Source organism: Sinocyclocheilus anshuiensis, unplaced genomic scaffold (assembly GCF_001515605.1).
Source record: "Sinocyclocheilus anshuiensis isolate Anshui unplaced genomic scaffold, SAMN03320099.WGS_v1.1 scaffold315, whole genome shotgun sequence".
Classification (NCBI taxonomy): Eukaryota; Metazoa; Chordata; class Actinopteri; order Cypriniformes; family Cyprinidae; genus Sinocyclocheilus; species Sinocyclocheilus anshuiensis.
This window is the reverse complement of record NW_015548210.1, coordinates 926571-954073: the sequence shown is the minus strand read 5'-3', so window position 1 is coordinate 954073 and position 27503 is coordinate 926571. Positions and strand designations below refer to the sequence as shown.

The 27503-nt window shown below is 38.2% G+C and overlaps 1 protein-coding gene across 1 annotated transcript in view; it reads left to right on the top strand.

Moving 5' to 3' along the window:
- Positions 1 to 27503, top strand: part of LOC107653735 (neurofibromin) — a 61285-nt gene that overhangs the window by 24211 nt on the left and 9571 nt on the right. The window contains exons 26-42 of the mRNA XM_016440550.1: positions 2435 to 2646; positions 3638 to 3799; positions 3912 to 4015; positions 4550 to 4685; positions 5527 to 5589; positions 6373 to 6531; positions 6918 to 7015; positions 7090 to 7236; positions 7633 to 7779; positions 8018 to 8128; positions 22910 to 23342; positions 23433 to 23773; positions 23862 to 24064; positions 24644 to 24837; positions 25071 to 25211; positions 26125 to 26404; positions 26492 to 26706. Of these exons, the coding sequence (XP_016296036.1) occupies positions 2435 to 2646; positions 3638 to 3799; positions 3912 to 4015; positions 4550 to 4685; positions 5527 to 5589; positions 6373 to 6531; positions 6918 to 7015; positions 7090 to 7236; positions 7633 to 7779; positions 8018 to 8128; positions 22910 to 23342; positions 23433 to 23773; positions 23862 to 24064; positions 24644 to 24837; positions 25071 to 25211; positions 26125 to 26404; positions 26492 to 26706 (3146 nt within the window). The remainder of the gene's footprint in view (positions 1 to 2434; positions 2647 to 3637; positions 3800 to 3911; positions 4016 to 4549; positions 4686 to 5526; positions 5590 to 6372; positions 6532 to 6917; positions 7016 to 7089; positions 7237 to 7632; positions 7780 to 8017; positions 8129 to 22909; positions 23343 to 23432; positions 23774 to 23861; positions 24065 to 24643; positions 24838 to 25070; positions 25212 to 26124; positions 26405 to 26491; positions 26707 to 27503) is intronic.

The window sequence follows — 27503 nt, the reverse complement described above, 5'->3', positions numbered from 1 at the left end:
TGGGCCGGTGAGACAGCTAGCCATAGTTACTTCATATATATATATTTATGTCACTTACATCAAATGTCATTGGTACTTATGCCTCTGTGCTCATATGTTTAGGTGCCAATTAATGAGACCAACACGCAGTTTGTGGAGCAGACCATCGCCATCATGAAGAACCTTCTGGACAACCATACGGAAGGAAGCTCAGAGCATCTTGGTCAAGCCAGCATTGAGACCATGATGCTTAACCTGGTTAGGTAAGTCATTTGTTTGCTTATTTTAATCAGCTTTGCTGTGAAGATCATTCTCTAAATTAATGTTTCAGGTTACATTCTTTCCAGTCTTTCATTTTTTACTAAAGAGCAATTTGAGAAATTTCTCCAGGGCTCTACAGTTCAGTTTTTATTTCTGCTTGCCTGGTTGTACCAGAAGTTCAAATTTCCGCTGTAATATAATTTGATAAAATTTGTATATAATTATACTGTTCAAAAGTTTGGGACTGGTAGTATTTTTATGTTTTTATAAAAACGTATTTTATGCTCACTGAGACTGCATTTATTTGGTCAACTATACATTAAAAGAGTAATATTGTGAAATATTATTACAATTTTATTTATTTTTTTCCAAAAAAGTGTTTTTTAAGGATTCTTGGATGAGTAGGAAGTTATAAAGTTAAATATAAATCTTTTGTAACATTGTACGTCTTTACTGTAAGTTTGATCAATTTAATTCATCTTTGTGGAATAAAAGTATTAATTTCTTTTTTTTTTTTTTTACTTATTTTCAATTTTAATTATTATTTAATTATTTAATTATTTTTTTAATTATTAAGAATGATTTATTATACTTTTTAAGCTTAAAATCAAACAATAAGCTTTAAAGACTACAATAAATGTATATATACATTTTTTTTCTGGCATACATGGCAAATCTTTACTGATTAGTTTGTCATTTCTAACCCATTTTTACTGATGCTATCAGGATTATCACAAGTTATTCTTGCAGATTTTGACAAAACTTAATCTATGTCACCTTTTATTGTTGATTTCTTTGTGCTTAAACCATAAGTATTTGTGTGCCTGTTTGTGTGTTATAGGTATGTGCATATTCTTGGCAACATGGTTCATGCCATCCAGATCAAAACCAAACTGTGCCAGCTGGTAGAGATCATGATGGAGTGCAGAGATGACCTCTCTTTCTGCCAAGAGATGAAGTTCAGGTACAACAAAACGCTACTGTAGTCCTGCTCTTTATGCGATAGACAGATTATCTGCAATGTTTTATATCTGCTCTGGAGATGCATCAAATTTGTGTGTGTCTCAGGAATAAGATGGTGGAGTATCTGACAGACTGGGTGATGGGAACATCCAACCAGGCAGCAGATGATGATGTGAAATGCCTCACAAGGTAACATCCTCGTGAACGCATTATTTTCATTCAGATGGCATCATTAATATTCTAGTTTACTGAACAACCTCCATTGGACTTTTGTTCTGAGAAACGTTAAGTTCGTATGTGCAATGCAAATCGAAAATTCTTTTTTTACTATAAGCTGTATGGTTGTGATTGACAGGGATCTGGATCAGGCGAGTATGGAAGCGGTGGTGTCTCTTCTGGCCGGCCTGCCCCTTCAGCCAGAGGAGGGGGACGGTGTGGAGCTGATGGAGGCCAAATCTCAGCTCTTCCTAAAGTAAGACTCTCAAGTTCCATATTAAACCCTAGTGTCCGGTCATGGAGTTTGTACATTACTCTGCCTTGCTGTCCTCCACAGGTACTTCACCCTCTTCATGAACTTGCTGAACGACTGCAGTGAGGTGGAGGACGAGGGTCAGCAGGTGACTGGACGTAAGCGAGGGATGTCCAGGCGGTTGGCGTCTTTAAGGCACTGCACTGTCTTGGCCATGTCCAACCTGCTTAACGCCAATGTGGACAGCGGCCTTATGCACTCTATTGGTGAGAGAATCAAGCCATAAACCTCTCAAATAACACTTTAAATTCGTAAATAATTTATTGAATTTTATTTTAGATCATTAATTATTTTAATTGTATTTTTTATGTATTTTTTCTTATTCATTTTACATTTCATTTCTTCTTTAACGCTGTCATAAATAAAACTTATTCTTCAGGACAAGTAATGACTTTTTGTGACAAATCTTTAACACCATATAGTAATATATTCAATAACATTATCAATTCAACGCTAGGACCGAATTAAGCTGAATAATGACACTAATGTTGTAACAGCGACTTTGAACTGAATTGAGCTGAATAATGGCATTATTGTACATCTACTTCATATGAACCTTGCAACATTAACACTTATTTTCCTGTTTATTACTGTGAAGCTGCTTTGACACAATCTGTATTGTTTAAAGCGCTTTATAAATGAAGGTGACTTGACTTTTTCATGCATTTAATCAAAGTTTGCGTGTCTGCCGCTCTCTTGCAGGGCTGGGCTATCATAAGGACCTTCAGACCAGGGCTACGTTCATGGAGGTCCTCACTAAGATCCTGCAGCAGGGTACAGAGTTTGACACACTGGCAGAGACCGCGCTGGCCGATCGCTTTGAGAGGCTTGTGGAACTTGTCACTATGATGGGGGATCAGGGGGAGTTACCTATCGCCATGGCGCTGGCCAATGTGGTGCCTTGTTCTCAGTGGGTGGGTACTTTAAGTAAATAATCTGTACTTTTTTTTTTTGTATGGTGCAAGATGAGTAGTTAATTAATTCAGCTATAACTGTACCATATAGTATAGACATAATTCAAACAATGTTTTTCAAAATTCTGTATGCAACAAACAGTATATTTTTTAATACACATTTTTGTAAACTTTTTTAATACACATTTTTATCAACTTTGAAATGTAACATTGAAAATCTCTCAAGCTTGAGAATCTCCCATTGACGTACAATAATAGAATGTTTGCAAGTCAAAATCTAACCATCAATGATTATTCGCATACTGATTTGGCAATGTTCCTTTTCTTTTCTAAAGCTGATTTACATATTAATTGTGTTTTGGTCTTTTTTCCCTTACTTAACAATTCAGCCATCTATATTATTATTTCTGTGTTTGGGTTTAACTGTTTTTATTATTTATTTATATTTTTTATCTAGAGCAGTTGTTCTCAACCTTGGAGTATTGATATATTAAATTATAAATTAAGCACAGTTAATTTTGTGATTGCAAAGGTTTCAAGAAATATATTATCTTTAATATTAACAATACTTTTTCAGGGGTAAGAAAAATGATTTTATCTTGATTTAATTTTTTTTGCATTTTTATTTCAATTACAGTTAGATTATTTTAATATAGTAATAATAATCTTTTGAATTTAAATACTTTTAAGTCATCCTGCATCCCCCTTTGAAAGTTTGCTGAGGCGTCTGGTTGAGAACTTCCTGAGAAATCGACTATTTTTTTTTCTTTTTGTTAAATGATTTAACTTAAAGTATTATTAATAGTATAAAATGAGAAAATGTGCATTATTATTAACCATTATTACTCACCGTTTTATTTAAAAAATGTCATAAAAGTTCCTTTGCACATTGTAAACCTAAAGAAGGTCAAATGACTGAAACGTTGCAAATAAAATTGAGATGCAAGTTTGAGTAGTGTGTGGAATTTATATTGAGCTTTGGTCTTTTCAGGATGAACTGTCACGTGTTCTGGTAACTCTCTTTGATTCGAGGCATCTCCTGTATCAGCTTCTGTGGAATATGTTCTCTAAAGAGGTGGAGCTGGCAGATTCCATGCAAACACTGTTCCGCGGCAACAGCTTGGCCAGTAAAATCATGACGTTCTGCTTTAAGGTGCCTGTAAGGTTCCCCTGGCGTGCAAATGATTATTCAAAGAGGCAAATGATCCCGATTAATTTAGTTGTGAATTTCCCTCTTGGGAACTCATGGAAACTCCTTTTTTCAGGTGTACGGGGCAACGTATCTGCAGAAGCTGTTGGAGCCGTTGCTCAGGGCAGTGATCACGGGCACTGAGTGGCAGATGCTGAGCTTTGAGGTGGATCCCACCAGGTATCTGTCCGAATGAACCTTTAAATCAGTCATTCGCAACTGGTATGTGGGTGCAAATTCACCTGTCACTTGATAAAAGCTAGGCAAATTAGGAAGAAGCATCATGGACAGATTGCAAAACATGCTGTCATCCCAATACCATGAACAAAACTACGGAAAGTAAAAGAGAATTGACACCAGACTAATTTAAATAGAGGTTCACTTGCCGTGAGGATAAACTGGTTTGCACCGACCACACTGTGTTCTGTGTGGTTAATAAAGATCAGTGTGGTTCATTTCTTGCATTTCAATTGGTATTTAGAAATCAAAGTATTTTCCTACTCAGCCTGTGTCAGCATATTAGTAATGAGTTGTGATGTAAATATATTTGAATGTTTGATTTTAAGGACATTGGTTTTTGTGTACTTTTATGTGATAAACTCTTTTAGTGCCGTGTTGTTTCAACAGTGTTGTGTTCTCTATTAAAGACAGCAGACATGCCTATGTGATGTTCAGATTCTGGTTGGAGATGATTGGCTTGTGTTCTTCCTGCAGACTTGAGACCGGTGAGAATTTGGAGGAGAACCAGCGCAATCTGTTACGGATGACCGATCGCTTCTTTCGGGCCATAATCAGCTCATCTGGCGAGTTTCCACCTCAGCTCCGCAGCGTCTGTCACTGTCTCTTTCAGGTGAGGTTGAAGAAACCTCTGAGGTGATTGCTTGGAGCGCAAAGAGGCCTGAGTTTGTTTCTGTGGATGTCTGAATCCCCGTGTTAATCTGTGCGATGATATTACTAATGTCAAATATGCTTTAGTTTTGCTTTGGAGACTGAATGTTTAATTGAACAGTTTAAAGCCAACATGAAATCAAAATTTGCGTTCTGGTCTTATTTGTGCACAATTTAATACAAATAAGCTCAGAAAAATGACCTTTGTAATGTAATTAGATGCAATAGCTTATTTCAAATACATATTTTACGTTAGTTCCTGTGTATACGATGAGAAGGCCACATAGAATCTGCACTGAACGAATTTGTGTAAATAGTTTATAAAACCATTCTTAGATTTCTGCCTTAAAGTGTGATAATTTACAAAAGGATGGTTTTACAAATGATTTTTTGAGGTCAGTTGTTCAGGAAATATTTTTTATTCATCAAAGAATTAAAAAAACTGTTTTTAACATTGATAATAAGAAATATTTCTTCCGCAGCAAACCAGCATATTAGAGTGATTTCTGAAGGATCACGTGACACTGAAGACTGGAGTAATGGCTGCTGAAAATTCAGTTTGCCATTACAGGAATAAATTACATTTTTTAAATATATTAAAATAGGAAACAGTTATTTTAAACTGTTCTAATATTTTTTTTAATTACTTTTTAATATTACTGTATTTTTGATCAAATAAATGCAGCCTTGGTGAACATAAGAGACTCCAAACTTGCTCCATGGCCTAATAGGTAGAAAAAGTGTGTGTGTGTGTGTGTGTTAGCTTGTGCCATGACTTGTTTGTGCTCATTTCTGTTCTGTAGGCTACTTGCCACTCTCTCCTGTCTAAAGCATCTGTCAAAGACAGAAAGGAAGTGAGGAAAGCAGTAAGTGTGAATGGCGGACGTATCTGCTTCCTGTCTCGATTCGCTTCATTAATCTGAGACTCTTGTGCACCTCTGGCCTGCATTACTGTCATTACATCAAATCATATCTACTAATTTCCTGATTTTTGGCAAGCCGAAGCTTTCACTGAATGTACCTCTTAGCACCAGCACCAGGAAAAACAACAAACTCTAGCTCCGGCCATCATCTTTGCATGAGCCGTCACTCTCAGGACTGAAGGTTGGAAATTATCAGGGCATTGAATGCAGTGGTGCATTGTGGGTTATGTAATTTGGTAACGAACTTCGCCCCTATTTGAATGCCAGAATGATTTTACGCTTGACTGTTCAACCTGAAACGTTTATTCGGAGTAAAACGCATTTCTCTGTAGTGCCATTTTAAACGCTTTGCTGTTCCCTTTTTTCTTCTCTAACACTCTTAAAGGTCACTGGTGAAGACCTCCGCCATCATTGGACTGTTTAACGGCTTCAAACTGCTTCCTACACTTTAACTCTAAAGCCTCTGGTGCTATTTCATTCAGATAGTTCCCTCACAGAACCTCATGTTATCCAGTTACTCAACAGATATCATCATATGATCAAGTACACTTCCAATAAAAAATAATTTAACATGATTTGACTTGGAAATGTTCAGATATATTAATGTGATTATGAATTTTGGTTCTGGATTGGAGCTATCCTAATGACATGGCATATGTTACCTCAGCCATAAAGTCCTTCTTTCACGTTCCTGTGTATTTCTGTGTTTACCTGTTTTGGTTTCAGGTGGTTAGCCAGCGTTTCCCACAGAACAGTATTGGAGCTGTAGGAAGTGCAATGTTTCTGCGTTTTGTGAACCCAGCTATAGTCTCTCCATATGAGGCTGGAATTCTCGACAAAAAGCCTCTACCCAGGATAGAAAGGGGCCTTAAACTCACGTCAAAGGTGAGAATTTTTGCATAGAGATAAAATGAATACTACTTTTATAAAAGTTGTCCATGCTGGAAAACAGGTTGTACCAGCTTATGTTGGCCAAGTTGGATTTTGCTGCTTTGATGCTGGTCCAGAAAGTTCTGCCAGGTCAGAACCAGGTCCGTGATCTAGAAAGTCAACTGATCAACCATCTAGTAGAGTTTATTTAATCGATAAGTCACTAGAATAATAGCAATAATGACTAAAACCCACTTAATAGTTGTAAAATCACTGCAGGGCATGGACTTGATGGTCGTGGCAGTGATAATATATTATGAAAGACATCAGTGTACAAAATGGAAAGATTTGGAGTTTTCTGTTTTATAAAGACTCATATTTCATTTGTCATCTGTCCGCAGATCCTGCAAAGTATTGCCAACCATGTTTTGTTCACAAAAGAGGAACACATGAGGCCATTTAATGACTTTGTGAAGAGTAATTTTGATGCAGCCAGAAGGTAAGAAAGTGATTAGTGATCTTCAGGATTTAGATCCTGCCACCAGCTAGTTTAAACTTTGGGTTTTCTTGTAGATTTTTCCTGGACATTGCCTCTGACTGTCCGGTGAGCGACTCTCTCAACCACAGCCTGTCCTTCATTAGTGATGGCAATGTTTTGGCCCTGCACAGGCTGCTGTGGAACAACCAAGAGAAAATCGGCCAGTATTTGTCTAGTAACAGGTGAGCAGGTCTGTAAAAGACTTGTGTTATCATCCAGCTCATGCGGTCAGAGAGACTGTTACTGGAAGTGAAAATGCAGCTTAGGCTTTTCTTGGGATTAGATTTTTGGAATTGTGCTCATTCAAATCTCTATATTTGGTTGGGAACTGATTTGCATTTTTTACTCTCTTTTCTAAACTTGTTTCTCTCTGATCTTATTGTATTTGTTAAATACAAGGGACAGTTTTGTTGTGAAAATTATCATCCTTCACTTTGAATGACGGTTGTACATTTTATGTCATGCTTTGTATTAATCCTACAGTAAAATATTGTAATGCAAGCATACATTTTTTGATAATTTTTCAAATCCTCAGTGAAGTTTAAGTTAATCAAAAAATATTTTTCCAAACTCTTCAGGGATCATAAAGCTGTTGGAAGGAGGCCCTTTGATAAGATGGCCACCCTGCTTGCTTACCTGGGTCCCCCAGAACACAAACCTGTGGCAGATACTCATTGGTCCAGCCTGAATCTCACCAGCTCCAAATTTGAGGAGTTTATGACAAGGTAGAGAAGGCTGCTGTTTTTATTTTTATTTATTTATTTTTTAGTTTTCAGTATGCATGGTATTTTTGCAAGCATACCATTTTTGCATGGTATGCTAGTTTTCCAGGAAAAATTACAGATGAAAGACTTGTCAGTTTGAATTAGTTTTATTTTTCTAACCCAATTATTTAAAGCAGAAGCCCCACTTTTACTTTGCAGTTCATAACTGGAGTCCATAACTGTTTTTATTTTTCTTTAGACACCAGGTGCATGAGAAAGAAGAGTTTAAAGCATTGAAGACTCTTAACATCTTTTACCAGGCTGGAACTTCAAAGAACGGAAACCCTGTGTTTTACTATGTAACTCGCAGGTAAGACTTCATGATACCTGACCGATGGTTGCAAAAGAATTACAAAGGCACACATTGTTCTTTTGTTCAATGTTTTATTGCTTCTAAAAACAATCAGTTAACTAACAACAGCTTACAGATACATAGATTTACCTTTGTTGATTAAATTATGAAGATATTACAGCATTTTACAGAAAAAAAAAAAAAAAACTCAGATTGCTCGTTTAATAATGGTTGTATATTATTCATATTTGAAATAATATTTTATGTTTAAATATGACCTTCTTTATTATTACCAATATTTTTCATATTTGAAATATTTTTCGCTAATGTTAAGCAAAAAGCGGTTTGTTACAAGCTGTATAACATCTACGAAAGTTTCATAGCATTTCAGAAAGACTTAAGTCTCCAAAGAATCTCACATTATTGTCTGCCTTCAAAGCCCAAGGGAGGTTGATGGTCACTGTATCATCTGTAGAAAGCTCAAAGTCATGAACGCAAGCAGCGGAAGTTTGAAGCAGCTGGTCACGGAGGAAGCGGAGGAAGCAGAGGAACTGCCAATGAGGGCGCTGACAGTTCCTTCTTTAGCATTCTGGATTGTGTTGTTTTTGTAGCTGGATGATGTGGTGTTGTTCATAGTCCAAGTCTTGCTGGTGGAGGTGCTGGTTGAAATTCCGCTGTTCGTATTCTGGTTAGCACCGTTCCCATTCTGATTAGCAACGTTGTTTTTGGCAGTGGTGGTAGTGGTGGTAAATGAAGTAGTAGTGTTTGAACTAAGGACCTGCATACAGCCGAACATCACAACAAGCAGAACCACGCAGATGTCCACTTTTAGAGCCATGTCTCTGATCTGAGAAGAACATAACACAAAAATCATATCAGTATATAGAAGTATAAGCACTTCTTTTTTTATTAGCTCCATAATGATGTTTAACACATATGAGCAGTTTTTTTTTCAGATACAAGATTAATTTATGTTTATAGAGGTTGAGTATCATTCGGAATTGAATTTTAATTTGTGAACACTTTGCTTCATTCCAAAGAAATAATTTAGAGCATAGAACATAGAACAATGTTTAGAACGTTCCCCGGGTACTCACCGGCGGTGATCCACGTAAATAATGCTGATGTTTTATCTCTGCGAGTGGTGATGTGCAGTGTCTCTAAGCACATGCTGACGCTTTTAATAATGACACCAGTGGAAGAAGTCACATGGTTCTTCAAAAAGGAGGGTCAGTGATGGAAAGATCATGCTGACAAGATTTCCCTTTGTTTAACAAATAGTTTGTTTGCTTTTCATGAGGTATCATGGTGACAATTGGAAGACTGGCTTGAGTTGCTGTGTTTACGACAAAAGATTTCCAAATTGGGTCTTATTTTAAAGTTTATATTCCTACATAGCTGGGTAACCTGACTTAACAGTTTATCACTGCCATTAGTAATAACAGGCTTTCTAAATGTTTTGTGTTCTGTCAGAAGAGTCAGCCATGATAATGAAAGCCTGATGCTGAGAAAAATAAACCCTGCTTTCCCAGCTGGAAAATCCTGTTAACATCAGGTTTAAAGCTACATTTTACGTTTTTAGGTAGTTGTGAAAGATGGATTACCAGCTGTTTGGAAGCTGAAGGTGCTGGTAGACCATCTTGAATCAAGCGTAATGTTTGTCAGTTGTTTTTGGAACATGGCAGGTAGTTTTCTGGTCATTTTAGTGACTGATTTATTACTTTAAATAAAACTTTGTTTTTAAATGACATTCAAATGGAATCTGTTTTGACTATGGATGGACAAGTAATATGTTGTAGTCAAGTGGTGAAAGTTTGGCTGGTTATTAACCCCTGCTAGTAAATGCCAGGGTTGTACCCTTATGGCCCAGGTGGCCCAGTAGTGCACAACACAACGAAACCTCCATAACACAATGCATTGGACTAATTTTGTTGTTTTGTGCTAATTTCGCTGTGTTGTGCTAATTCCTTTGTGTTGCGGCTTGATTCCATTGTGTTGTGATAATTTCGTTGTTGTAGCTTGTTTCCGTTGTGTTGTGCTAATTTTGTTGCGTTGCAGCTTGTTTTCTTTGTGTTGTGCACTACTGGCCATCATACTTATGTGGACAAAAAGCACATTTCTTTATTGAATTGCATCACAATCTCATCTATGTAATCTGATGAAAATCATTATATTTCATTATATTGATTTTATCATTTGTATTTAAAAAATGTCTTAGATTTTATTGAACAGTGTAGAATTTTGATTAAAAAAGAATGCGTTTTGTTCATGTTTTTATTATTGCAGAAGTATTAACAGAATCATGCATTTAACTTATCATTTTTAAAACAGAATGGATTGTCAGAAGTTAATCTGATTAACATATGAAATACTTCTACACCCATTTCATGTGAACCTGTATGTCCGGTAATCCTGTTTGTTGCTCCACTACAATGGTACATTGTGAGACTGTTCTGTTTTGAAAGTTTAAGTCCATTTAATGTTTTCATAATATGTTAAACATTAACATTATTTGAAAATACTGAGCATTTGTTAACTAAGGCTGGGACAATAAATCGATGCATCGCGAATCAGGAAATAATTCTGCATCGAGATTTTCCGAAGGCATCGCGATTCTCTCTTGAATCGATTCTGATGTTAGTTTATAACAGCAGATGGCACTGCGTGCTTTAGAAATAGCCGGAGTCTGCTTGCTTCCAGTTCCTTACACACGCACCATTTGAACCTAAAATAATCATTCATAAAGTTCGAAAAGGTTGAAGCGAATTAAAAGGATGTTCACAGTGGGCTGTGTTTACATTAATCTCGCATCATAAAAGCATAAAAGCCGATGTGCAAGTACATTTAACCACTTACATTACTCAGCCGAACGCACAAGCACTCTTCTTCGTGAGCATTTGAGTGTGCGGTTAAAAACTAGCCTAGAGCGCCATCTGCTGTTAAAAACTAAGCTCAGAATCGATTGAGAGAGAATCACGATACATTCCGCACATCTCAGAATCGATCCAAGAATCGCAATGCATCGATTTTTTGTCCCAGCCCTATTGTTAAAATGAATTTATAGTTTGATCGAAGGACCGTGTGACTCGGCTGAGCCTCAGAGCCCTTGCATCATGGCCATCAGGAGGAGCGTACAGCAGACTGATGTGTAGAGTGAACCCACACTGCATCCTGAGCTTGTGTTTCGGCTGAGGTTCTTATTGGGTCTCTTCACACTCCGCGTACGGAGAGTGGTGGTCCTGCGGGTGGTGGAGACGGTGGTGACGAAGTCGCCTGTTGTTACTGGGCCCTCTGTAGTTGAATGAGTATTAGAATGGGAAGCCTCTGAAGTTGAGGTAAAGAGAAAACCATTTCTGAAAGACTCCTGTTCCTTGGTGCTTCTAGATCCTGTTTGGTCATCCCTGGTGTTTAGGAGTGACGTCCCCGACCAGAAGTGTGTGGTGACCGCTTGTACATATGGATGGCTTGGCTCCTCGGTTCCAAAGACGTATGGGGACAGCGTGTATGTGCCAAAGTGCCAGCTCCCTGTCCTGGACAGGTGAGCTTCTCCGCAGGTGTGCCAGGTGTGGCAGGGGCAGCCCAACACTCGGGCGGAAGTGTGTTTGGTCCACACCAACAGGTGGCTGATATTGGCAGTTTCTTCACAAGCCCAGGGATTGTCCCCTAGAGTGATGAGCTTCAGACTTTGCAGATGCTCGAATGCCCCTTCCCTGACCGTGGTAAAGCGGTTTGTGTGCAGGTAGAGCCGAGCCAGCCTGTGTAGCCAGTTCAGGGACCCCGGCAGGATCTGGACCAGAGTGTTGTGGGATAGATCCACCATCTCCAGGTTTTGGGGCATGTTGGTAGGTGCCGTCCAGAACTTGTTATGACTAAGATTGAGAGCCTTCAGGTTGGGGAGCGTGTTGTTGATGAAGACCACACGCTCCAGCTTATTGACGGACAGGTCCAGAACTCTGAGGTTCCACTGGTACGCTGTGTCATCCTTGTTAAGTACACGCAGACGGTTTCCTGAGACGTTGATTTCCCACAATGCCCGTGGCAGCGAGGCTGGGAAGTGAAGCAGACGGTTATAGGAGATGTCAAGGATGCGCAGATGTGTGAAAGAGCTTAGGTGGTGGTCCAGGTCAGATAGCCGGTTGTGGGTCAGGTTGAGGGATTGAATGTTTCGCTGCAGGCCAATAGGCAGATGCCTAACCCCCCTCCAGGAACAGTCAACTGTCCGATGGCTCTCGCTACAGGAACAAACACTGGGACATTCTGCATGTACGCAAGTATACGTAAGCCACAGCAAGAGCAGGCAGGACATCGCTGCACACATGGGCATCTTCATTGTGTTCCTGTAGACAATTGCAAGAGATTTCTGTTTTTGCTGAATGCTTGTTTGTTTGTTACATGCTATATGCAGGATGCATCCAAAGTTATTTGTGTTTGTAGTATAGTACTAATGTCCATGACTGATTTTTTTTTAAGTGAGTCTGAATATATTGAGTCTGATTACAGAAATCTGATTATAATGCACATGAAAATGAATCTGATAATAGTGTGTTGTATAGTAAGTAATGACAATCAGTCTGAACTTTAGTGAATCTTATTATATTGAGTGATTGGGTCTAATGACAGAAAGTCAGATTAATGTCAGTGATGGTAAGTTTATTGATTAATGCTATTTGTGTCTGATTATAGTAAGTGATAGAAATCTGATTATAATGAAAATGAGTCTGATAACAGTGCGTTGTATAGCAAGTAATGACAGTCAGTCTGAACTTTAGTGAACCTGATTATATTGAGTGACTGGGACTGATGACAGTAAGTCAGATTAATGTGAGTGATGATACGTTTGATTTATGCTATTTGTGTCTGATTATACTGACGGATTGAGTATATAAATTTGGTAATAAGTGAGTAATGCAATTTTGAGTAATGCAATCTGTATGATTTTTGTAACGAGTGTAAACAGTCTCATAACAAAGATGAAATTTAGTGTCTGACCTTTGTGAGTCTGATGACAGTGTGTCTGATGCTACGTAATTATGGTGAGTCCTAATTTGATTATATTGAGTGACTGATTAGGCCTGATGACAGTAAGTCTGATTAATGCGAGTGATGCAAACGAGTCTGACTATATTGAGTAATGCAATTTGTGTCTGATTATAATGGGGATAAAAGTGTCTGACCTCGGTGAATCTCATTATAGTATGTCTGATGCCACCTAATGACTATGAGTCTGAACTTTAGTGAATTTGAATATAGTACGTGATTAAAATGGCAGTGTTTATTCTGATTATAGTGAGTGGCAGCAGTGATGCTGATTATAGTTTGTGTTGATAGTAAATCTAATTATAGTGAGTGATGGCTGTGAGTCTTATATAATCTTTGCGAATGATGACAAAAAGTATTTTTATGTGTTCTGCCTCTTTTGTTTGCAGTTGTGAGGCTAGTCAAAGCATTGGCATAAATTCTGAGATTGACAATCAGTGTTACACATGCAAACGTACAGCAGAGAGATGTGAAGGTCTTCATGCAGCGGCTCTGCAGATCTGCCTGCACCTAGTTCTGCTTGACTCTCTAAGCACGCGCTTGGAACAAACAGCATTTATATATAATGTGCATAAAAGCTTGTTCATATCATGCCACACAACCTGAAAATGTGTGATTGTGAGTCTAATCCTTCCTCAGGCAAACCTTGCTGCATTGTGAATTACTTACCTTCTCCTTGTCATCACTCTGTGCTCGTTTTTCCTGTCCTCTTTCTGTCTTTCAGTTTCTCTCCATCCCTCACCTCTTTTTTTCTTGCTTGATCTTCAGATTATCACAGCTATGATCTCTTATTTTTTATGCTATTCTTGTTTTATGCTGCAGTAAAATCCAAATCCCGTCTTTCTCTGTGCAGGTCTCTTTCTGGGAGCACTATGATAGCAGAGGAGAGAGAGAGGCAGGGAGGGGAGATGTAGTAGAGTGTATGCCCTGGTACAAGAAAGAGAGAGAGGAAGTGCTGACATCTCTGTTTCCTCTTTTGGATTCCCTCATTCAGCATCCATTTCCTCTGCTTTCTTTTCTGCTCTCTCCCCCTCCCTCTTTCCTGTTTTCATTCTTTCTTCAGTCATTAAGCAACACTTAACCTGTAATTCAGGTCTGAACATGTTTTGTCTGAGTTTTAAATGACTGGGATGGAGTATGATGAAAAATACTAATTCCAACTGGGAAAAATTCTAAAATGAACACAATTTCTGATCTAGCAGAAATTTAAATAAAGTCCTAATTGTATGAATTTTGTTATTCTGATTATGCTGTTGTCTTATCAGTAAGAGTACCGTACTGTCATCTCCGTTTAATGCATTTGACCATGTTTTAGTCAGTTGCTCTCAGATTTTCCCACACAATCAGCACATACTGTAAAACTCAGTGTTTAAATTAAAACTAATAATGAAGCAGTTCTTAATTCTTAGTGTAGTATCATTCCTAGCACGCTTTTTGGTAACTGATTTAAAGCTCCTCACCATTGTGTCCTTGCCCGGGGCAGGTGTGTGTGTGCGCGTGTGTGTTTTGAACAAAAGAGCACTGGTACAGAACCTTTCCAGTGCCACTCTCTATTTCTCTCTCCTCCTCTCCTTCTTTCTTTCTCAATTGCTTCATTCTTTCAGAGCCTGCTAATGCGGCCCAGTAATGACGCATCCTCTGCCTACTAATGTAGCTTTGCGAGTGTATGATGCTTTATATTGTGTGTGTCAAGCAGAAATGGCATAGTCAGACAATTTAGCTAAATCCATCCGCACTCGGCTCTTATTTTACATGTGCTGACTAGTTTCTTCCCTTAGTTCATTGATCTGTTCATCAAACACACAGACACAAATCCCCACTCCATTTCGAATGATTCTGTGGCATGTGTTTTAGTGGCTCACAGTGTTTTTATGTGAGCCAAGCAAAAGGGAAAGTCAGCTAGAGGTCTTTGGTTAGAGAAGATGGTCATTACCACATGACGTATACTTTTTTTTTTTTTTTTTTTTTTTTTTTTTTTTTTTTTTTTTTTTTTTTTTTTTTTTTTTTTTTTTTTTTTTTTTTTTTTTTTTTTTTTTTTTTTTTTTTTTTTTTTTTTTTTTTTTTTTTTTTTTTTTTTTTTTTTTTTTTTTTTTTTTTTTTTTTTTTTTTTTACATGTATGTAACTTTCCATTGTATATTATAAAGTAAATTTAACATTTTTCAACAAGTTCTTCTTTGTTTTAGCGAATCATATTAATATTACTTAAAACAGGTTTATAAATAGCTTTTTTATTAAAACAATAAAAAAAAATACAATCACACAATCTCAACGTGTATATATTAGCGGTCATTTGTTCATGTAAAGTTAAGTGTTTGCATATGCAAGACATGAACATGTTGTGTGGAAGTTTGTGACTCACTGAGGAGTCTGTAGAATTGGTTAATTCAGAATTTGTTTAGCTAAAAAAAGCTGTCATGTTGAGGGTAAGTATTAGAGAGTGCCCTGGGTTGTGACATCCTCATGTTTATACAAGGTTTTTGTGTTGTTGCTTGAGGGCGATAGTCTCATGAACATCACTGCTTTCCCGTTTCTTTTCACTGCTTTATTTTTTTCTTTTTGATGTTCTCTTTCCTCATCTGTATTGCAGTGTGTGAACTGCTGTTCTGCAAGACTGAATGATATGTTCCCCACAGGAGGGGAGGACCTGCTACCCACATGTTGCTCCCCCAGTGCCGGGCTTGCCATCTTCTCTATATTACCCAAAGCAAGATTACTATTATCAGCAACATGAGGCACCCAAAAGTGAAGAGTAATCCAAAAATATCTATGCGAGTTTTCGTGTCATCTTCTATTGCGGTATTAGCTGATTTGTGTGTTGGTAAAATAAATGTCTTGGGTTTTTGTGAAACCGTTCTAGTTGTAGCTATATGAGTTGTCGTACTTGGTTTGTGCCCACTCATGCTTTGTGTTGGTTTGTCCGTCTCGGTTAGCAGATCATTATTGGTGTAATTTTCCTTTGGCATTGAATCTGCTGTAGGTCCTTGATTTGCCGAGTCTGATCGAGACTCTTCTGTTTCAGTGGGTTGGATATTGGACCGTTTCGTTGAAATCCAGGATGGATTTTCCTGTGTTCTTGATGTCAGAAATCCATGTCTCACGACTGATGTGGTATGAATATGTTTTTCTGAAGGTTTTGGATTTGGAGTGAACATCATAATGAGCTTTTCTCTGGAGACTGGAATAGTTTGAGATGATCGCACTCCATCTGTGGGAGCTTGAGTTGATGTGTCCTTTACCAACGTGAAACTTGCATGGGACTTCATTTTGCCAAGGATTGTATATTTGTTTGTTGTGCGCTGTGATTGTGTTTTTGCTTTACTCTGATAGGTTATGAATGATGTGGTATCCTGTAGACTAATGCCTGGTGGCAGAGAAGTGTCCTCTGGTCCTTTTGAGTAAACTAAATGATTCTCTGTCAGGTTTGGAAGAGGTGATGTGGAAGCTGTTTTGCTGCTTCCTAATGTATCGTTTGTTAGTCTGAGTATTCGTTGTCGTAAATGGTTGCATTACACTCTAGAAGATTTTGCTGTATTTGTTGTGTACACTTTTTCAGTGTGCTGATTTGTAGGCTCTTCTGTCGGTTTGGGTTTATGGTGTTCTGGATCTGATGTGGACTCTGAACTGGGGCTGTCTTTTGTCAGCAGAAGTGAAGTGGAGTCTTGGATATGCTGCTTCAGAGTGAATGTAGGTGGTGTATGTTTTGAAACTCTCCAATCTGTGGCCGTCACAAGCCAGTTGGATTTCCCATTTTGCCAAGTTACAGAGAGTGTGTGTGGAGGATTTGTTATGATTTCAGGCTTGTCTGTTGATAAAGTTGTTTGTTTCGTCCTTGCAGGTGGAGTGGTTTTTGAAATGCTTTGCACCATTCCATTGACCAGTGTTATTTTGGGTTGCTCATTCTTTGTCATTCGTGGAAGTGAAGTTGTTTGCAGGTTGTCATTTTCCATTGTTGATGCAAGTATGTCATTATTTGAAATGTGTGGGTCTATGGCAGATTGTAGTGGAGTTTTCTGTTGAATTCTGTATGTTGTGGCCTGATTTAGGGTGGACATGAGAACAGTGGGTTGTACAATTTTCTGACTAGGTTTTGTAAATTTTCTGTTTGGGGCTCTGGAAATGTTGCATTGAATGTTTGACTCGTTGTGGTGCTCCTGACTGGGTGTTTTTTTGTGACTCTTGTGGTGGCAGATCAGTGGGAAAAGACATTATAGCTGTAGAATCATTTGTACCAATTATTCCAATTGAACGAATGATGGGTTCGGGAATTTTGTGTTGAGTTGATTCTTCAGCTAGTTCTGAATCTCCTGATTGAGTTGTTTTCTGTGAGTCTGGTAATGATGATTGAATGGGGAAAGATGCCACAGCTGTAGAGTTTTTTGTATCAGTAAAACCAGTGAAGTGGTCGATTTGTTCATGTATGGCAATTGAAGAAGGTTCTTCTGCTGCCTTGGAGGAGATTTTGGTAGTGAATATTGTGGAATCCAGGATGTGTTGCTCTGTAACTTCACTGGGATCAATAATTTTCTGTTTTGTGGTCTGGAAACGGTGAGCTGATTGTTCAGCAAGTTGTGAATCTCCTGATTGAGTTGTTTCCTCTGAGTCTGGTATGGGGTAGAACGACATAGATGTAGAGTTATTTTTTGTACCATTAATATCAGTGAAGTGGTCGATTTGTTCATGAAGGGCAATTGAAGAAGGTTCCTCTGCTTTGGAGGAAATTTTGATAGAGAATATTGTGGAATCAAAGATGTGTTGCTCTGTAACTTCACTTGGTTCTATAAATTTCTGTTTTGTGGTCTGGACGCGTTGAACTGATTGTTCAACAAGCTGTGAATCTCCTGATTGAGTTGTTTTCTGTGACTCTGGTAATGATGATTGAGTGGGGAGAGACACCATAGCTGTAGAATTATTAGTACCATTAATACCAGTGAATTGGTCGATCTGTTCATGTATGGCAATTGTAGAAGGTTCTTCAGCTGCAGTGGAGGGAATTTTAAATGTTGTGGAATCAGGGATGGGTTGCTCTATAACTTGATTGGGTTCTGTAATCTTCTGTATTGTGGTCTGGAGTCGTTGAGTTGATTGTTCCACTAGTTGTAAATCTTCTAATTGAGTTGTTTTCTGTGAGTCTAGCGATGATGGTTCAGTGGGGAAAGAGGCCATAGCTGTAGAGTCATTTGTACTAGTCATACTGATGGAATGAGTGCTTTGTTCCTGTATGGGAGCTGAAGATGGTTTGACCTCGATCTCCATGTTCTTCGGCCCTTCTGATGTTGTAAATTCCAGTTTGTCTGGTCTCATCATTAATGGTTTGGTGGTGTTTGTATCGTTGTAAACTTCGTTCACAAGTCTCCATAACATATAGAAAGCATAAGCCTTTTCTGGTAAACGTAATGCATGTTGTAGGTTTAAGTTCTGTCTTCTCACTCGTGACCTTTTCGCACCTTCTCCACCCTTCCACTGAATCGTGTCTGCGTTGGTGGGGTCAGAGTTTGTGGTTGAAGAGATGCTCAGTGACAGCAAAATGGCCAACAAATAAAAGAACAAACAAGGTAGCTCCATGTGTAATATTTGATATGTTATGGCTATAGAGAGAGAACAAAACATGTAACATTTAACCTTGTATTTTATATATTTGACAAGGTTTATATTTCATATAAAATATTGTTTCTTCAAGAGATTGTCCCTGTAATATAGTATGTATACAATAATTGTATCCATTCACATAACAGTTTAACTGTTCTTGGGTATTATTTATGCATGTGTATTTTATATATTTTATACTTTATTATTATTATTTATTTTTAACCATGATCATTGTTAAAAATACTGGAAGAACTGTAAATATCTCAGCATTATATTTATGGAGTATAATGATTAAATTTTTTCTTCTCTTTAAAAGGTTATTCAAAATTTTTTTAATTCTTCCCAATGATGTTGGAATTCAGTTCAATATGTACGAAATTTTCTAGCTGGAATTTTTTTACAAAATTAGACTCAAACAATAAAGGTTCTTTGACCAAATGTATAGTATCTTACCATTTCTAGGCTGTTCCTCTGTCTCTCATCACAAAGATCAGAATCAGAAAGTCAGAGGAGGCGATCCATTTATCAACTGTCCTGGATGGTTTGCTTTTCTGTTTATAACATGCTGAGAATATATTGTGCTAGATCACGTGAGCATGTGTTAAGTGTGAATGAAAAGCAGAAATGTGGGTGTGGCTGTAAAATGATGTATTTTCTTATGATGCTGCAAAATAAAATTTTATTTATCTTAATTTTACCTAAGTTTTGATTCAGATAAGAAACACCAAGTCGTGTATAGTTTCAAGGTTTGAAATAAAGACAGAATTGTTTTATTCTTCAAAAACACAAAACGGCACAGTCATTTTCTAATCAATTTTTTTTTCATGTTTTTTACAAAAAATATTTGAACATCCTTAAAACAAGATAAGTTTAATCGTAACATTGGATGGATCTGATTGACTTCAGAGAAAATATTTTTCATTTTTCTTGCCACATTGGCAGCTATTTTTTTTTTTTGTTGTTTTAAGAATAAAAAACAAAAATAAATAGATATATTCCTTTCTTTTTAGGTGACAACAAAATACAGATGTATTATTTAAAATACAGACAACATAAATGCACACATATGAAACATGGTCATACAATATTGTTATAGCCTAAAATAAGGAGAGACAATGTGGAGAGTGACAGGCTTATTTGCAGTATTTTCAGTGCTTTAGAACTTTATACTTACAGAATTTTACTATAGAATACAATAGAATTTTATACTTTCATATTTCAGACCTTCTTGAGTCTTATGCAGTAGAGAACAGTTAAAGCTTAAGCAGGTGCAGACTTGAAATGCCACCAGGGGGAGTTGTGTGACACCAGATTAAGTGTCTGATCGTGATCACACCCCTGTGTCAGAGTTCTCTGGTGCTTTTGCATCAGGCTCAGGACTGTTCTCTTGGGTGATGTCTCCATTTGGGTCCTTCACAGGCGGCTCAGTGCTGGGCTGCTCTTTGTCATTCTTCTCCTCAGTCTTGTTCTCCTGATCCTCTCTACTCTCCTCTTGTGCTGTGGTGACCTCTGATAGCATGAAGCAGGTCTCAGTTGGGCGTCTGTCCACTTGGCCTTCATCCCGGCATGGTGATTCACTCTTCTCTCTTCTGGCATGTCGGTCAGTGCTGTCGTAACGAGGCTGGAGACTAGAGATAATTCCTCTCAGGTGACAAACCTGACAGGCGCATATCAGTGTGGTCAGCAACAATGCCAAGCAGCCCACTGTGAGAGCAGCCACAATCAGTTGCAGGTTGTATTCACCAGTTGGTAGAAAGAAAATACAGTGTCCTTCCTCAGGTTTAGGAGTGGCCTGAGTGCAGACTGTAGTTGTCGCAATGTTTAGTTTTGATGTCTCTCTGTTATTGTTGGATGTTGGCTTGGTGCCATTTGTGTCATTTGTCATAGACGTGGTATTTTCTGTTGCATTTGTGGGGTTAGGATGTGGCGTTCCGAAGAGCAATGCAAAATACACAAAACAAACTCTTCTGGGACTTATCATGGTTCTGCAAGACATAAGAGAAAGGAAAGGTTTTGTTTTTTTACTTTCTGTTCAATTTTTATGTTTCGCATTATTTATATATACTTGCCATTTTTCTAGAAATTCATCTTCAAAATCAAATGAATGTTTTCAATAATATTGTAATCTACTAATTCAAAAATTATTGGCGACATTCAGTGTCAAAAACAAGTGTATAAATCTTATTTTGCAGATGTTCATGTATGTATAAATGTATAAAATTCAATTATATTCAATTATATACACACGTGGTCAGAATTGTTGGTACCCTTGGTAATTATGATCAAAGAAGGCTGTGAAAATAAACCTGCATTGTTAATCCTTTTGATCTTTTATTTTAAAAAATCACAAAAATCTAACCTTCATTGGAGAATAAAAATTTAAAATGGGGGGAAATATCATTATGAAATAAATGTTTTTTCTCAAATACATGTTGGACACAATTACTGGTACCCCTAGAAATTCTTATGAGTAAAATATATCTGAAATATATTCCCATTCATATTCATCATTTTGAGCACACCAGCGTGATAATGAACATGAAATTATCCAGCCATGGCTTCCTGTTTCACAGAAATATAAATAGGAGGGAAAACAAAGGCCAAATTCCAAATTAATCACCCATCACAATGAGAAAAACCAAAGAATATATTTCTGATGTGCAGCAAAAGATAATTGAGCTTCACAAATTAGTGAAGTGGCTTTAAGAAAAGAGCTAGAGCAGTGAAAATTCCCATTTCCACCATCAGGTAAATAATTAAGAAGTTCCAATCAACAGAAAATGTTATGAATCTGCCTGGAAGAGGACATGTGTCTATATCGTCCTAATGCACGGTGAGGAGGAGAGTTTGAGTGGCTAAAGACTCTCCAAGGACCACAGCTGGAGAAAATAGCAGAAAAAGGTTGAGTTTCGGGGTCAGAAAACCTTAAAAAATATTATCAAACAGCACCTACATCACCACATATTTGTTTGGGAGGGCTTCAAGAAAAGAAAATGCTTTCACCAAAAAACAATCTCCAGCATATTCTGTTGTCAAAAAAATCAAAAAGTGACTGACTCTGTTAGAAATCTTATAATGGGCCATGTTTGGATCTTCCAACCGGACAATAATCCAAAAATAAACCTTAAAAACAACACAAAAATGGGTCACTGGGCACAAAACCAAGCTTCTGCCCTGGCCATTCCAGTTCCCTGACCTGCACCTCATAGAAAATGAGTGTGGTGAACTGAAGAGGAGAAGCACCATCATGGAGCTGGGAATCTGAAGGACCTGGAGTGATTCTGGATGAAGGAATGGTCTCTGATCTCTTGTCAGGTGTTATAGGAGAAAACTCCTATACTATTTTGGTTTCAAAAAGTATTGAATAAATATTTAATGTTTGTTTGATATTTTTTCTTGCTTAGTTCTTCATGTAGAATGTATGTTTTAAATGTACATATTTTCATTAATTTTTGAGATATCCACAGTGTGCATCATGAAACTTAGTATGTTAGGAACTATATATACTTTTATATACATTAATTTATATACCATTTATCACTTAAATCTATAAACTTTCATTAATTTTTGTGAGACTTTGGGTCATTATTTTATTAAATTACTGAAATGAAATTGAGGAGCTTGATCCTCATAGATAAAACAAAGTAAATGGTTTCTTACCTTTTCGGTCTGTTACTGGATTGTTCTGACGTACTGTTATCTGAAGAGGCTCGAATGACTCTGCGTGAGTGTATGCACGCTGTAAAATTCAGCACTAGAGCCTTTTTTGAGAAGTGGTAATTTTTAAACTGAAGCTGCAGGTGCACACGCTCATTAACCAGCGATAAGTTTCCTGTCTGTTGTTTCACTTCTGCTTGGGCTCTTATATTAGACTTGCACATGAACCGCTGTGTGGCAAGTCATCGTGTGGCTTTTGTCACATTTATTCATGGCTAGTTGTATGCGCAAAGACCTCATTAGACTGCTTTTTTTTTTGGTAAATCATAAACCAGTGTATGTCATGGGGAATTCACCCATGTTTTCAGTCTGTTTTGACATTTCGTCTGTTTTTATAACCTTTAAGCTTTTATGGCAGTTGAAAATTCTCAAGGATGGCTTGGTCAATCTAATAATAACAGCATTGGATGGGTTTGCAGGCTTTGTTTCCATTTTGTCTGTTTTCCTCTCCCTCACAGGTTCAAGACAGGACAGATTAATGGGGACTTACTCATATACCACGTCCTTCTCACCCTCAAACCATACTACGCCAAACCATATGAGCTAGTAGTGGACTTGACGCATGCTGGTCCGAGCAACCGCTTCAAGACCGACTTCCTCTCCAAATGGTTTGTTGTTTTTCCAGGATTTGCTTACGAGAATGTGGCCACCATCTACATCTATAACTGTAACACATGGGTACGAGAATACACCAAGTACCATGAGAGACTGCTGACAGGCCTCAAAGGCAGCAAGAAGTTACTGTTCACTGACTCGCCCTCACGGCTGGCTGAGTATGTGGAACCAGAGCAACAGAAGCTTCCGGCAGCTACTCTTGCACTGGAAGAAGACCTGAAGGTCTTTCACAATGCCCTAAAACTGGCCCATAAAGACACCAAAGTGTCCATTAAGGTGTGTGAAAAAAGATGAACACCTCTTCTTACAGCTCGGTTTCACTTTTTTTGTTTTGTCGCAATATGTCTGATTCTGTCTTTGCTCCAGGTGGGCAGTACGGCAGTGCAGGTGACCTCAGCCGAACGAACACGAGTCTTGGGTCAGTCTGTCTTCCTCAACGACATCTACTATGCTTCAGAGATTGAGGAGATCTGCCTAGTGGATGAAAATCAGTTCACGCTGACCATTGCTAACCAGGGCACACCGTTGACCTTCATGCACCAGGAGTGTGAGAGCATAGTTCACTCGATTATCCACATCCGTACGCGTTGGGAGCTCTCTCAGCCCGACTCCATCCCCCAGCACACCAAGATCAGGCCCAAAGACGTTCCGGGGACCCTTCTCAACATCGCCCTCCTCAACCTGGGAAGCTCTGACCCCAGTTTAAGGTGATCAGTCATCTAAATCCATCAAACGTATTTATATCAACGCTGGTGTATTAATTTCTGAATATTTCTGTCTCTGTTTTGTTTAAAGGTCTGCAGCTTACAACCTCCTGTGTGCCTTAACTTGCACCTTTAACCTAAAGATTGAAGGCCAACTGCTGGAGACCTCTGGCCTCTGCATCCCTGCCAATAATACCCTCTTCATCGTGTCCATTAGCAAGACTCTAGCAGCTAATGAGCCTCACCTGACCCTGGAGTTCCTGGAGGAGTGTATCTCTGGCTTCAGCAAGTCCAGTTAGTGCCCCATTAAGCCCTCAATTAAACTCTCAAAAGACTCTTGAGGTGCTCAAGCCGTTTCAGATCATTAATCGCTTTCTCCGTTTTGACTTGAAGCCCTCCTAGGAAGTTCCTACTTAAAACTGCTGTTATTTATTTATTTATTACAGGGACAATGCATATTAATAAACATTTCTGTCAATATGCCAGAGTTAGCTAGAAGGCTATTTTTCACCTGCATTAGAAGGCATCATTAGTCCACAAATGTTCATATTGATTGTGTATTTGCTAAAAATAAAGGTTCCAAAATGGTGTTTTTGCAGCAATGCCATAGATAGAAGAACCATTATTGGTTCCTCAAAGAACCTTTCAGTCAATAGTTCTTAACCATTTTATTGGTAGTGTAAAGAACACTTTAAAAACCTGAAGAAACTTTTTCCATAATAAAGAACTGAAAGGTTCCATGAATGTTTAAGGTTCTTCAAGGAACCATAGATGCCAATAAAGAACCGTTATTTTTAAGAGAGTTTCTCTAGAGATAAGAATATGGAGTTAAGAAGTGTTCTGGTAACCAGTAACTTTCCTCTGTGTATTCAGGCATTGAACTAAAGCACCTGTGTTTGGAGTACATGACTCCCTGGCTGCTGAACCTGGTACGCTTCTGCAAGCACAGCGACGATGCCAAGCGCCAACGAGTCACTGCCATTCTGGACAAACTCATTACCATGACAATCAACGAAAAGCAGATGTATCCATCCATTCAGGCCAAGATCTGGGGAAGCCTTGGACAGGTAACAGAACTGAATTGTATTAATGTGGCACATGCATTGAAGGCATCTTATTTTGGGTTTTGCTGAGGGGTGTTTAGGCTTATGAAGAGCTGCATAATGAAACCATGTAAATAATGCATTGCTATTTGCAGTTCTTTCAGTCGTATTTATGTAGCGCTCACTTCCTTAAAGATTTATGCTTACAGTTTATAGAGCGTGTCTGTTGAGCTGATGGCAACTTCCTGTGTCTACAGATAACAGATCTACTTGATGTAGTTCTGGATAGTTTTATTAAAACCAGTGCAACTGGAGGTCTCGGATCCATCAAAGCTGAAGTGATGGCAGACACAGCAGTGGCTTTGGCCTCTGGTAACGTCAAACTGGTGTCTAGCAAGGTGACGTACATACACACACAGACACACTTTGTAAGTTCAGCTTTTTTTTTTCTACATTTAGACCAGAAAAAACTTGAACAGGCTGAGATCCAAATTTTAAGAATGTTTATGAACATGTAAAAAGCAACGCAAAAAGAAGTTACGTGATGTGATGCTGTAACAACAGCTCTAATTATAGAAGCCCTGTGTGAGAATCAGATGTGGTTTGGTTGGTTTCTTTCTCTCTCGCTGTTGTTCTTACTCTCTTTAACCACCTTATCTGTTTCTATTTCTCTCACTTTGTCATGAGAGATAGTGATCATGAGCTTTTGGTTGGTTCATTGTGCTCAGCTGGGTTCTGTGAACCAGACAAACTTAACATCTGAATAATTCATTCAAACAAATTCTTAAAAAAATTTCCAAGCAGAACAATCCTAAAAGCTGTTTTTTTTTTTGTTAATGAGAAAAGGAAATATGTTTTCTTCAGTGTTCCTTTGTGTATTGTGCTCTTCAGTGTTAATTCAGTATTATTTATATTCATTTTTATATGTTCTATTATATATACAGTTTTATATTTATATATACATTTTAGTATTATTTATTATACTATAAATTTATTATGCATATTTAAATTTTTTTTCAGTTTTTTTCTAAGTTTTAGTTTCAGTAAGTCTTATTCTTATTTCACTTTTAGTTTCAGTATTTTTAGTACTTTTGCCAAGGCAGCAGTTATTCTTATAATAGTTTTTCAACTATTTTAACCTATTTATATAATGTTGAATATTCAGCATTGTATTTTGTTTTATTTAAGCTTTATTTAATTTAATTTTTATTATTTTTCATTTTAGTTTACCATAACAACACTGGAATTCTCTCATCTAAATTTACAGTGGGTTTTATGGGAATTAAATTTTGTCTTCGTGCTGATCCACAGGTGATCATTCGGATGTGTAAAATCATCGACAAGACGTGTCTATCACCCACACCAACGTTGGAGCAGCACCTGATGTGGGATGATATCGCTATCCTGGCCAGGTACATGCTCATGCTGTCCTTCAACAACTCTCTGGATGTTGCCGCCCACCTGCCCTACCTCTTCCATGTCGTGACCCTGCTGGTGGCCACGGGGCCTCTTTCGCTGCGAGCATCCACGCATGGCCTGGTTATCAACATCATCCACTCCCTCTGCACATGCTCCCAGCTGAGTTTCAGCGGTAAGATGACATTTTTGCCCTAGAGAGATGTTTTCATAGATCAGTGATTTATTGATAACTGAAGTGTCTTGTTCTTCTGCTGTGCAGAGGAGACCAAGCAGGTGTTGCGTCTAAGTCTGACAGAGTTCTCCCTGCCAAAGTTCTACCTGCTGTTCGGCATCAGCAAGGTCAAATCGGCTGCGGTCATCGCCTTTCGTTCCAGCTACAGGGATCGTTCGTTTCCTCCGGGCTCCTACGAGAGAGAGACCTTTGCTCTGTCATCCCTGGAGATGGTCACAGAGGCATTACTGGAGATCATGGAGGTATGTTATACTTCACAAGCAGCAAGTGAATAATCACATTTCTTCCGTCTTAAGTAGACTAGTGATGAGGGAAAGACTTTTGCGCTGGGTAGCCGCACCCAAAATGTCATTGGTCAAAAATTCCCACTCTGTATAGCTATTTAAAGGGGTGGTTCATTGCGATTTCACTTTTTTAACGTTAGTTAGTGTGTAATGTTGCTGTTTGAGCATAAACAATATCTGCAAAGTTACGAAACTGAAAGTTCAATGCAAACGGAGATATCGTCTTTTAAAATTCTGGCAGTTTAATGCCTCAAAAACGGCTGGTAGGGACTACAACAAGTTACTTCCCGGGTTCGTGACATCACAAACCCAGATAAACCCCGCCCTCGGGAAAAGGCAGCAAAGGGGGCGAGGCCATGCTGCGCTGCTTTAGAGAAGAGGAAGAGAAAACTAGGGGTGCATGTAAAAATGTATTCATATATGAATCGCGATTCTATCTTCTAACGATTCTAATGGATTCACAAGTTTCAAAATCAATGTTCAAAAGCAGCGTTTCCCAATCCTGTTCCTTGTGTTGCCCCTGCTCTGCACACGCTCTTCATCTCTCTCTCTTTCTCTCTCTCTCTCTCTCTCTCATTCAGCTCAGCTCCAACAATGAACTGTTCCAATTATACACTTATTTTCACATAGCTATGAGAAGCATTAAACATGGACGCGCATACGGTTGCTGTACTGTATTAAAGCTTTAATCAGGATAAAACCGTATATTAAAAGCTAACATAAGCAGTAGCATTTACAAATAACAGCGTATCTAA